At 44.9% G+C, this 13,171-nt stretch overlaps 1 protein-coding gene across 1 annotated transcript; it reads left to right on the top strand.

The window, feature by feature from the left end:
* Window positions 1-3,358: 3,358 nt before the first annotated feature.
* On the top strand, window positions 3,359-4,682 carry MYADML2 (myeloid associated differentiation marker like 2). Its single transcript, XM_063123211.1, has one exon. It carries the CDS (start codon window positions 3,440-3,442, stop codon window positions 4,340-4,342), a length of 903 nt encoding a protein of 300 aa, XP_062979281.1. The 5' UTR covers window positions 3,359-3,439; the 3' UTR covers window positions 4,343-4,682.
* The last annotated feature ends 8,489 nt before the right edge of the window (window positions 4,683-13,171 follow it).

The raw sequence follows: 13,171 nt of genomic DNA, 5'->3' as shown, positions 1-13,171 counted from the left end.
GCAGAGGAGAGGCCCTAGAGGTTGATGACATCGTGTAGCACTTGCAAACTACCATGAGTGACCAATCACGAGCCCACAGTAAAGGAGAAGAAACCCAGGTAGTAGAAAATAAAAACAAAATAAAGGTGTTTATGCCATGGAATGTTAGGTTTTTCTTTAAGCAGTCCGTAAAAAGTATCTCTAGAATACAAATTCTTAGGCATATGATATTGATGCCTATATGATCAATATAGGGGTTGTCTTGTAATGGCTTGTTTTAGAACAAGCTGATGTTGATTAAGTTCTGCACTGTAATAGACCACACTGCAAAATTTTATTGTTACATTTTGACCCTGCCTTTCAATCCCAACTGGGGTCCTTAAATCAGTTAACAGTGTAAATGATGATATAAAGCCAATTTAACTTCCTTAAACATCAGCCAAAAGAAGGTAAATCTTGTTAATATGGGAGGTGAAAACTGCTGGTTTTGTCCCAATATTGCTCGCTCACAATTTCTGTCATGGGGCAGGTTCTCTGAAAATTAGTATAGCTCAGTCTATCATGGATGTGTGGAGACTAGAAGGGCCAATTTATTTTCAGAAAACAATTCCTGGCATGTCTAGAAGTGCAACATGTTCCCTTTCAATGGCAGAAATGGCTAAATGCAGTGACAAATAATCCCTAGCAATGTCTAGCTAAGCTCAAAAGTTTTAGAATCATGAGTCAGTCCTTCACAAACCGAGGATGAGCTTTAAAATACTGGAATTGAGGTTGGATTCCACAAACAGAAAATCCAAATGGCATTCCTAATGACAGTAAAAGTATAATAATAACCAAATCATTGACAATTTTCTAACAGTACCACAAAATCTGCTGGCTGGGATGGACTGCCTCACCCTGACTAATAGCAGGGGTTGTCTTGTAACGGCATTTTCAAATTTACTGTGAAGGCTGTTCAGCAGTAGGGCAAGCACTATGAGTTCCTGAGAGTTGGCAACCAAGGACAGGGTTCCTTTGAGTAATCCTTGCCCAAGCCAAGGCAAGAAAAGTGTCCATGAAGTTATCTTGCCTTATAGCCCTGTAGGTTATGTACACAAGGCCAGATCACCGGGGCCTCACGGGCTGCCTCTGAGTCCACATATCACATGGATGTAATTGCAGGCACTATCCCTAATTGGTGGGTTGTGACAAAGATTCTAGTCAAGCCAGCAGGGTTTTTTTAAAGCAAATTTTCCAACTGCACAAATGCCATGTCAGACACACACACCCAAGCAAAACACAACTGGACAGATTATTCCCCACACTAGTAGCACCTTGAACTTAAAGATAGATTGACAGGCCATACTGGTACCCAGGAAGGACAACAGACCAAGAGAAGTACACTACTAGTTGTCACCTACAGCCCCCAATTGAAATCACTGCAACGGATCATCAGTGAACTCCAACCCACCACAGACACGTCTCTCACACAAGCCTTGGGAGGCAGACCAGTCCTGGCCAACAGACAACCTGCCAACCTGAAGCAGATGCTAACCAGCAATAGCACACAGGACAGCGACACAGACAGAGGGACCAGACCAAGCAATAGACCCAAGTGTTGACTTTGCCCCCACGTCTATTCAGACAACACTGTCATAGGACCCAACAACATCAGTCACACCATCAAGGGCTCTTTCACCTGCATCCTTATATATGTTTTTCAAGCCATCCCTGACTTCGTCTGTTGTTAAGTTCTTAATAAACATAACATGTATCTTATTTTTTTTCACCCCTTTTTTCAACTGCACATTATCAGATTTCCAACTGCACATTTTTCCCCAACTGCACATTTGTGTCCAACTGCACACTGAAACCCCCCTCTGCAAGCCAGTGGCATGCCTGTCATTTCCCCACTGTTTTAGTATTTTGTTTTGCATCTTTCCCATCCTAATCTGAGGCAGATTGGATTTGGCAGATGTTTCCCTGACATAGCAGTGGCATATCTGCCACCCTGCACAACTGTGAGTAGAGGATTGCTGTGGCTGCGTCCAGTTTCTACAGATTTGTCGCTGGAGCAACAACTGCCACTTGCCAGAAGTGTGTGTGTGTGTGTGTGTGTGTGTGTGTGTGTGTGTGTGTTTGTATTTCTGTGTATATGTGAGGCTGTCTTCTTACTTCTTCACCCACAGATCTTCAAGCATCAGAGGGGCTAAGTAGCAGATAGAGCACAAATCCTAGGTACAATCCTCAGTTCGGACTCCAGTTCGAAAGAAAAAGCGGCTCTTGAGTAAGCAAGTGATAGGAAAGGCAGCTCCCTGCCTGAGCCCCTGCCAGTCAAGAGGAGACACTACTGAGCAAGATAGACAGATAGTCTGATGTTATATAAAGCAGCTGCCATGTACATTGATGCTGCTATATAAATAAATAAATAATAATAATAATAATAACAACAGCAGCAGCAAGGACTAGCTCCTTTGAGTTGCCTCTTCCAGTCACCGAGGCTGCCAAAGAGAAGCCCTTGATGGAGACAGCGTGGCTCGCCCATCCATCAACCGGGCCAAACAATTAGGCACACACATGCCAAGGTTCAATGTGACCAGCAACAAATATACATACCATTTATATATTTGAACTGGCTGCCAGTTAGGGTGACTGTATGAAAAGGAGGACAGGGCTCTTGTATCTTTAACAGTTGCATAGAAAAGGGTATTTCAGCAGGTGTCATTTGTATGCATACAGCACCTGTTGAAATTCCATCTTGATCACAACAGTTAAAGCTGCAGGAGCCCTGCCCCTTTTGTATCTGGTCACTCTAGTATAGCTCCTGCAGATACAGGAGCCCTGTCCTCCTTTTCAGCCTAGGCTGCTTTCTTTCTACTAGTTTTCTTCTAGAAGTACAGCCTTACACAAGTCCAGCTCCTTTGACTTGTTTTCAGCCACAGAGATCCAGAAGTCACGCCATGCAAAACAGCTCTGGGTGAAATGGGTACCACTTTGACATTATTGTGTAGACCACACCCTCCCCCCACTCCATTCCAGATAGGTCTATTAATATAGCTTCCTATTTATACCCTGGCTCCTTGCAGCAACACCGTAAAGAGCTACAGCTGCACAGCTGAGATGAAGCAAACACCCTGTTAGCTGCTCGGGAGAAAGCAAACGCTCGGGGTGGAAGAAAGAGTGACAGGCATGCACGAGGAGGGCTCAGCGTGCAGACCCCGGCACAGCCAGGGTTGATGGATCATAACTGCAGCATACCAGAAAGGCAGGTCAATACTCTCACTGCAGAGGGGAGGCTGTCTCAAAAAGCTGCCAGAAACGCATGCCCTGCAGCATAAATAGCCAGCAAAGATACTGGAGGAGGGCTATGAAGCTAATTCACACCCTAGCTCTCGCTTAGTCATCCAGCCCTGGGTCGGGGTTGAAGGACAGGCAGCCCACTTTCAACGGCAAGAAGAACACTGGGAGTTCTGAACCGACAATGGAGAGCTCCAGAGGGACGTACCTAAACCTGGCTGCTGTGGCCTCTCGGGTAGGAGTTGCCCGGTTGTTGCAGGTGGCCTTTGGATGTACCACGTTCAGCCTTGTGGCCCACCGAGGAGGATTCAGCGCAGCCTATGGCACCTTCTGCATGTTTGTCTGGTGCTTCTGCTTTGCGGTCACCCTCTTCATCATCACCTGTGAGTTCACACGCCTCCACAGCTGCCTGAGCATCTCCTGGGGGAACTTCACTGCTGCATTTGCCATGCTCGCCGCCCTCATGTCCATCACAGCTGCTCTAATCTACCCATTTTATGTCCAGTTTGACTGCTCTTCCAGTGGATGTGAGGTGAGAGACTTCCGCATCTCTGCGAGTGTTTTTGCGGGGCTTCTCTTTTTTGCCTATGCCACAGAGGTCTTTCTGACGAGGGCCAAGCCAGGGCAGGTGACCAGCTACATGGCCACTGTTTCGGGCCTCCTGAAAATTGTCCAGGCTTTTGTAGCTTGTATCATCTTTGGCGCGCTGGTGAACGGCAGCCAATACAATAGGTATGTGGCCACCCAGTGGTGTGTGGCTGTATACGGCTTCTGCTTTGCAGTGACTGTGGTGGTGATCGCCCTCAGCGTCACAGGACGGACAGCGATGCTGAAGTGCTCCTTTGAGCGCTTTGTGGTCATCTACACGTTCTTGGCCGTCCTTATGTATGTGAGCGCTGCTGTCATCTGGCCAGTGTTCTGCTTTGACCGTAAATATGGCTCGCCACACCGCCCTTACCAGTGCTCCAGGGCCATGTGCCCATGGGACAGCCAGGTGGTCATTGCAGTGTTCACATATGTCAACCTCATGCTTTACATTGTGGATCTGGCATACTCTCAGCGGGTTCGCTTTGTCTCACACTCTTAATTGCCACTCCTGATGCGACAAAAGCCATAATGGACTCCCAGGAATAGATCTGGGACCTGCTTAGAAAGTTGACAATGAATCATGTTCCAAAGTAGAAGAAAAAAATAACATGGGTTGTTCCAGTACCAGGTAAGAAACAAGAAGTAAGCCTTTTTTCTAGCCCACTTAATTACAACACTGTCATCATTCCAGCAACCGTGTAGGCTTGTGCCAACAGTGACTCTATGGGCCAATAGGTTCTCTCAGGCCTACTCCTAAAGGTGGGGAAGTAGATTTTCTACTTTTAAACTTTCTTCAAGAACTGCAGAGGAGTTTAAAAGTGTGGCAGATAGAGAAAAGTATCCATCTGAAGAGATGGTGGAAAGGTGGGGAGATTACAACAGTCTTGGAGATCTGAAGTTCGAGCGCCTCCTCCAGACTCTCAGAATAACTACTTCCTTATGCATGTAACTTGGTTGTGAATGAGAGGAGTATCTATCAAGTGTGTAATTGTCAATGGGGATGGTGGCAGGGGGGAAAAGCTGCTACGGCGTCCAGAACAAATTACTTCCAGATTGCTTTCCTCAAAGCTTCTTCAAGAAGTGTCTGGAGACACCACGAAGCCTGCGGAAACTGTGGCTACACACAAGACATTCGCCTTTTGAACTAAAGCCAAACTTTTGAACGATTTATTAATTTAGACAAATAATTCTTGAGTGTTTTTCTTCTTTTTGGCAAGAATTAGTCAATAGACATCGTTTAGTTCCTCAACAACTTTGGCACCATGCAAGCTGCCAAATTAGTTCATAACTTACAACGTGGCCTGGATTTTCTTAGTCTTTTGCAAAGCGAAAAGGATATGTGAAACATTTTTATACACTTAGCCAAGTGCCTGTTGCCAGATCTGATGGCAGGATATGCCAATTCTTGGTTCACAATGGAGAAGACGCCTGCATAACCCAACACAGTGCAGAAACGCTCATTGGTCTCTTAGAGATGTCAAGATATTCATCTGAGTTCTTTTCACCCAAGGCATTTTCAAAAATAAAAAACCAAAGCAAATTGTTTATTTGGGCAGTTTCTATTAAATGTGTGTGAAATATGTAGTAGGGGTTTATTCCAATAAAAAATAAAAATGGCCCATTGGCAAAAGTATCTAAGGTTTCCTTTAATAGATCTGAAAAGACACGTAAGAAATTGCACTTGTTCCTCTAGAATAGGGGTGCAGAATCTCTGACTCGTGGGCCAAATACGTGCCTCTGGGGGTTTCCCTAGAAGCCTCTCCACCTTCTCTTGGCTTCATCCCTTTCCCTTGGAGTGCCGATCATTTGTGGGTTTCCCAGCTTTGGGGATTCCCCCTTCTAAATAGTTAAAATGCCTCTCCTAAGGCTTAGTTACTGGCAGTAAGAGCTTTAAGCTACAATATGCTGGTATTTTTGTTTTTGCCTGTGACCCCACTGGAATGTGGTCCTGAACAGCTTCTCTGAAATGGAATTTGGGCCTCGGCCTGAGAAAGGTTCTGCACCCCAACTCTAGAAGAAACCCTATCCTTGCATTTATCCTCCTCTGTCAACAAACATTCAAAGTTGCGCCCAGACTGATTGTGAATTTTCTCTTCCTAACAATAAGAGCAAACACAGTATAAGTAGGGGGACCATATGGAAAGGAGGACAGGGCTCCTGTCTCTTTAACACTTGTATATTAAAGGGAATTTCAGCGAGTGTCATTTGTATGCATGCAGCACCTGGCGAAATTCCCTCTTCATCACAAGAGTTCAAGCTGCAGGAGCCCTTTCTCTCTGTCTAGAAATGCACAGTGATTTATGGTGTTTGAATGCTTGTGCATACAGATCAGATGCATGTTAGGAACCAAATAGAACAGCTGAAGTTAAAGAAGGAGTATGATCTAAAACTAGGCCTCAAATGTTTCCAAAGGAAGCTTTTCACTACAGCCCCAGAGTGTAGGGTGACCATATGAAAAGGAGGACAGGGCTCCTGTATCTTTAACAGTTGCATAGAAAAGGGAATTTCAGCAGGAGTCATTTGTGTGCATGCAGCACCTGGTGAAATTCCCCCTTCATCACAACAGTTAAAGTTGCAGGAGCTATACTAGAGTGACCAGATTTAAAAGAGCGCAGGGCACCTGCAGCTTTAACTGCTGTGAATGATGAAGAGGGAATTTCACCAAGTTCTCCATATATACAAATGACACCTGCTGAATTCCCTTTTCAATATACTGTTAAAGATACAGGAGCCCTGTCCTCCTTTTCATATGGTCACCCTACCAGAGTTCGAGTTTCCACAGGATCATAATTCTTATAGATTATTCATATTTCAGAAGGTCTGCCCATAACAAGTGAAAAAGCTATTGTGGATGGAGGAGTTCTTAGTTATACCTTATAAGAAAAGAATTATCCCAGCCACATGCAGCATCTGCGCAGCTTTTTAGTCTTTTTAGGGGTGCCAGTGGCAGTCTTTTTAGGGGTGCCAGTGAAGCAGTGCTTTTTCTAAGAGATGCATCCCTGCTAGGGTGACCAACTGTCAGGATTTCCCCGGATTTGTCCTGGTTTTTGTTCTTTCCATGGTGTCAGGGGGGATTTTCTATAATTTTCAATAATGTCCTGGAATGACACACCTTCCCCTTTAAGGCTGCCATTAGCATGGCAGGAGGGAGTGACATGCTTTCTTGAGGCACATCATTCCCCCACCCCGAGCTCCAATTGAGGTCTTAAAGGGGAAAGTGGGTCATTCGTGGACATTATAGAAAAGGCCCCAATTGGAGTGGATGGTGGTGGTGCAGAATGAAATCCTTTCCCCTCCTCCACTCCAATCGGGTTCTTTAAGGTGGCGGGGGAATAACGTACTTTCTGCAGACTCAGAAAGCTGCTTCCCCACACACACACTAGGTGTCCTCTTTTTTGGTTTCCCAAATATGGTCACCCTAATCCCTGCATCCTCGGTCTGACTACAAGCCCCATCTAAATCTAGTCAAATGCGCGGCTCCCATCGCTGCTTCTGCTGCCGCTCCCACGTCGCTTCCTGAAAACAGGAAGTAATTAGCCCCATTCAGTCTGGTAGGAGAGAACAACAACCGGACTTAATGAGGGTTTTTTTCCAGCGCAATAATGGCCAGAAGGGGTGGAAGACGCGAGAGAGGCAGACGACGTCATGTGAGTAATTCGTGAGTGCCCAGTAACGAGTGTGCAGTAAAACGCTCGTCAGATGGAGCTTTACTTCACTAAAAAAGCATCCTCAGTCTAGGATGACCACTTTTACATCACTCCAAAATAGGAAATGCTTCACCCAAAAAGGGAGAAAGGAAGGACATACATTGGCATAAAATCAATATGCTAACTTATACGTACAGATGGAAGTTGATATAATTACTATAATTTAAACATAAATACAGTATGTCTCAACATAGTGGGAAAGGATGTGACCAAGTGACCTATGGGCTTGCTCAGTTTACTGCCCAGGAGCTAATGGCTGAAGGACAACTCCAGCACCACCTGCTGCTCTCCCTTCTGACGGTTCTTTTCATCTTTAACCCAGAGTTGGGCTGGACAGCCCTTCAACTAGAGGACTGTCCTCTGCAAAGTTGGACAGATGGCGACCCTCTGTCTGACATTGCACGGCATTGCCTCTCTCACATGAGGGTGTGCAACCACACAGGGGCTGAAAAATGTCTTGGGCCAGGTCACACAGGGTGCTATAAATTAAATATTAAATTCAGGACTAGGGGGCTTTTAGGGCTACTAGTCCAACAATACTGTGTAGCTATTCTGGCTTTATCTTCTTAGGGAGCAATCCTATGATGATGACCATAAGCCTCTGAACTCAGAGGTTTACAGTCATCCTACACATGGCAGGAGGAGTGGTGGAGGAAATCTTTGCATTTTTGCTAGATTGGCTTTTTTGCCCATCTAGCTGGAGCATTTCAGAAGGGGGAGGGAAGGAGGCTGGAGAGGCCTCAGGATAGCTTGTATCCTGGACTTTCCAGTCTCTTCCCCTCCCCATCCACCGAAATGCCCCCTTCCCTTGTCTTCCGAGGTCGAGTTTCCAAACTCAGAGAGCAGCTGTCGCAGTTCTTACTGCTCTGACTGTGATGGGAAGGAGGGCTGGAGCTCCAATTTTCACTTCCGAGATCAGAGTGTTTGTATACCGCCCCATAGCTGAAGTTCCCTGGGCAGTTTACATAAGATAAAAACACTTAAAAACAACATACAAAAATTAAAAACCACAAAAACATGCAAAATGCACATACATTTAAAACCACTATAACAACTTTACAAATGATGAGCCAAAAAACAGACCCAGGCTCATTACATATTTCTAAGTGTCTGGGAGAACAGAAAAGTCTTGACAAAAGATGACAATGTTGGCGCCAGGTGGGCCTCATCAGGGAGATTGTTCCACAATTGGGGGGCCACCACAGAGAAGGCCCTCTCTCTTGTTGCCACCCTCCAAGCTTCCCTTGGAGTAGGCACCCGGAGGAGGACCTTACATCTTGAACGTAGTGTCCGGGTAGGTTCATGTCAGGAAAGGCGTTCCGTCAGGTATTGTGGTCCCAAGCCTGTTGAACTATTGAAAACATGGTAGAAAAATTATGTATTCCTAGCATACCTTTAATCCAAAGGAGGGGGAAGCACCTGTTGGCTTTTAAACAGTAAAGAACACGGTATTGCAGAGAAAATGAAAACAACACATGGCTGAGGAGCAGCTTTTGCAATGGAGACTGTGGCACCCCTTCGTGTGAGAACAGGGCAGCCTTCCCCAACCTGCTTCCTTCCAGATGCCCCCCCCAGTGCCTATCATCCCCCAAACACATCTGGAGGTACCGGGTTGGGGAAGAGTGGAGTGTTACAAGTATGTCCCTATTTTCATCTGTGAACTATATTGGAAGGTGTGTGCTGCAACTTGACATCTGAAATGAAATCTTCCTGGACAACAATTTATTTCACATCAATTATGAATATCAACTTTAGCCTGTCTTTGCCAGGAGTTCCTATGCACTGATCTGGTTTCAAGAAGGCAGGCAGGCAGGCAGCAATTAACTGATCCTGGGCAAAGCAGAGCGATTAGGTGGCCAGAATATGCTACCTATAATAGTAAGACTTTCATTACCATTAGCCATTAGTGACCTAGTTTCCAGTTCTGTATTTAATTATTGAAATGTTTGCCTTGTTCTTCTCCAGTGATACACTGAATGGCTGGACTGTCCATCACTTGCCCAGCTGAAAAACGGCGATCCTAGCTGCAATATGGGAAAGGGAAAGCTCTAGTGATGGAAGGAGGAGTTAATAGATATCTTCCTTATTGATTTGTGATTGCAATACTTAATTGCAAAACGTTTCTAACGCAGAATAGGATTGCTTGTTCTTAATCCTGGGGGTTCACCTTTAATTTTTAAAAAGGGCACGTTTCTAGTTCTCTTGGCTGTGAAGAAGAAAAACGAAAGCTTGAGGTCACAGCGTCAGAGAACATCAAGGCAAAATCTAAGACCCTAGAATGGGTCTGAGGGGATGATAAAGTGATCCTGGAGAGAAAGAACTTTCCATCACATCACAGAGACTCTGTTCTTTAATTTCCAGAACTTCTGTTTCCCCAAATCTAGCATAGTTAATGTCAAGTTTCCTTTCCTTCTACAATTCAAATCCTTGACAAAAAGGGTGGGGAAGCAAGTCACAAAGATGTCTGAAATCAGTAGAGCAGACATGTGAGGTGGGTGGCAAATGGCTTCTTTGCTAGGAGCGAAATTCAACCACCCCTTCAGCCTTGTTATTACCCTCCTCTTGCCATTACCTTTGCCTCTGTTTCTTGCTTCATACCTCTCCCATTCAGCTAAGGTTGCCTAAAACAGTGGGTGTTTTATCCACCTGTCCAACATTTTTACCTCAGCTTTGATATCAGGTTTGGACCATCAGGATCAACCTTCTGGCCAGCCCAAAACACATAGACTTCGCCCATGAATCAATCAAAACACATCCTGGCTCTATGCACTGACCAAGTAATTTTAAAATCACAAGCTGGCCACCCTGACCCAGGCATCTCCTTCCTAGCAAACAATAAGCATAAGGACTAGGTGTGGAAATGGGCCTGACCACATACACCTTGCTCGACCCATGGCAGCGGCATCCAAGGATGAGTGGAAGAACGTTGGAAGCAAGAACAATCATCAGCCAATGACCAAAGTAACTACTTCTAGACATAGACCAGACCTTCCAGACCTAGACCAGGTCTGCCTTGGCCTGGGCCCAAAATAACTGAATCAATGAATACAGCCTGCTGTGTAAGGAACATAGGAAGCTGTCAGACCCTTGGTCCATCTAGCCCAGTTCTGTCAACACTGACTGGCAGCAGCTCTCTGGGGATTCAGGCAGGAGTCTTTCGTAGTCCTACTTGGGGGGTAACTATACACCATCATGTTGATATCTGATTCCCTCAAAAATCTCATAGCATCACTGCTATGAGGTGGAAATTATAAAGTTAGCAGGAAGGAGCGCAGGCCATCTGGCAAGAAAAAACGCACCACTGGCAGCCATTCGGCTTGTCAAGTCCACCCACTGCCCTGCGCTCCCACACTTACCCAATCCGCCCAGAGCTACATCCACTTGGACAATCCAAACTGAGGCCACCACTAACACATGAAGAAACAATGTTGTGACCTTGGAGCAAAGGGGAAAGTCGTGGCAAATTGACACTTTCAAAAAGCACAGTTTCAGAGGGAAAAGCCCGTCGTGGCTGTGAGATGGCGGCTGCATCATATAAACAATGCAGCACCACTGCGCAGCCATGATGGGGTAAATAGGCCATATAGACACCCTCCACATGAGCTAGGGATTGAACTGGGGACCTTCTGCATGGAAAGCAGCTGCTCTACCACTGAAACATAGCCCCTCCCAAAGTGTTAATATGTATTATGTATCAATTACATATTTCTGTATTTGTGTATGTAAGATATTTTGAGACTACACATTCATTTAATGATGATGACGACGATGACGATAACAACAACAACACAATTGATTATTATTTAAATGCTTTAAATGATAATAATAATAATAAAAGTTGGACTTGCAGAAGAATGCCTCTCTTTCACTTGACATCCATCCAGAATGGGTTCAGGAGGGGAGGAAGAGGCAATGTCTCCTGGAGGTATTGGAATACCTTTCTACCCACTTCAAACTGTGGGTCTGCCTTTGAGAAGGAGAGGAGCTGGCTGCCTCCCAAAACAATCTCCTGGGCTTGGGGAGGGGATGCACTTCATGCCCCCATCCCAGCCTATGTGCTAGCTTGTGGAAATGAAGGAAAGGCAAGGTGTCACAGAGACACATATTGCTTGTCAGTAATGAGTAGCTTTCACTAAATCACACCCCAAACTTAACTGTTTTTTTTTTTTAAAAGCCCAAAATACATAATATTTGTATGGGGCTAACGTTTGACATATTTTGCCCAATTTTGCATAATTAGGGAGCCACACTAAATTAACAGGGCAACAGCAACATTTTCAGTAAAACAATGCTGTGAAACGAGGAAAGACTGCAAGGAATTAGAGAAGGGTATAGCTAAAGTGATTTGAATCAGCAGCAAAAGTGCAATTCAGAACTGAAGGTTTGGATACAATTTAAGATAAACATTTCATGTTTCCGTCAGCAAAATAACAGGAACTCGATTCACGAACTTCTTGAGGTTACTATGAAAGCACATCTCCGTGAGAACTTTATGTGATTTTAGGAAAGAACTTAATATGAGGTATGGCGTGCGTTTACAACAATGTTTGGAAGATACTTTAAGAAGTGCTTTCTCTTAAAGGCGGCATGCCAATATCTTAAATCAGAGTTGGGTAACATGTGGCCCTTTGGATGTTTGTACTACAACTCATATCATCCCTAACCATTGGCTGTTCTAGGTAGGGCTGATGGGAATTATAGGCTAAGCATCTGGAGGCCACAAGTTGCCCACCCATCTTAAATAAATAAATGAGACTTTTGAGCACCAAGACTGCTTTCCTCCATGTGCACAGTTCCACCCAACCCATTATATTCTGCATCTGCCATGTGCATTGGCAGAGGATGAATGCAAGCGGTGCATGCAGCTAGTGGGGACTGATTGCACTTAGGGCAGCGCTTGATGTCCCTGGAGACATGGTGACGAATTCACACCCGATCCTTCCAAACATGTTGTCACGCTTGCCTCTGGACAGAATATCCTTAACTCATGCTTTTCCTGCTCCACTAGCTGGCACTGATGGGGGCAGGCAAACATAATGCCATGACCCAAGTGTTACTGCACATTAAGGCAAGGGTGAGCAACTTGTGGCCCTCCAGATGTTTTGGCCTACAACTCCCATCAGTACTAGCCAAAACATCTGTAAGGCCACAGATTGCCTATCCTTCCATTAGGGGGATCTGGAGTTGCCATTTTCAGCAGTACTTCCAGGTCTTCTGTTAGTAACATGGACTTCTACCCTGTGATAGAAACCTTATAAAAATTCTGTGTGGAAATGCCCACAGAAAACTAAACTCGGCAATGAACTGTCTGATAGCAGGTATGTGGATTTCTAGACCTCATGAACATATAGATTAAAAACAACATCCAATAATTCTAGGAGGAAGTTGAGTGGAGATATCAAGATCTCCGGAATGGGAATTAGCATATCTTTTCCTCCCACCTGCTGTGCTTTTTAAATACGTCTTTCCACCCTTTTAAAAGTGTCATTGATAGTTTGAGCTATGCTACACACATTCCTCAAAGTGTAAACTCTGCAGCACTAGTAGGATTCCATAGATGACCAAAAAAAAAAAAAAACTTGGCACGAAAAGCATGTGTGGAATGTTATTAATCAACAGCT

Source organism: Elgaria multicarinata, chromosome 3 (assembly GCF_023053635.1).
Source record: "Elgaria multicarinata webbii isolate HBS135686 ecotype San Diego chromosome 3, rElgMul1.1.pri, whole genome shotgun sequence".
NCBI lineage: Eukaryota > Metazoa > Chordata > Lepidosauria > Squamata > Anguidae > Elgaria > Elgaria multicarinata.
Note: the sequence above shows the minus strand (reverse complement) of the source record. Positions and strands in the feature narration are given on the sequence as shown.

Excerpts from the sequence above, each read along its gene's own strand:
- MYADML2 (XM_063123211.1), top strand. The coding sequence starts at position 3,440 with ATGGAGAGCTCCAGAGGGACGTACCTAAACCTGGCTGCTGTGGCCTCT.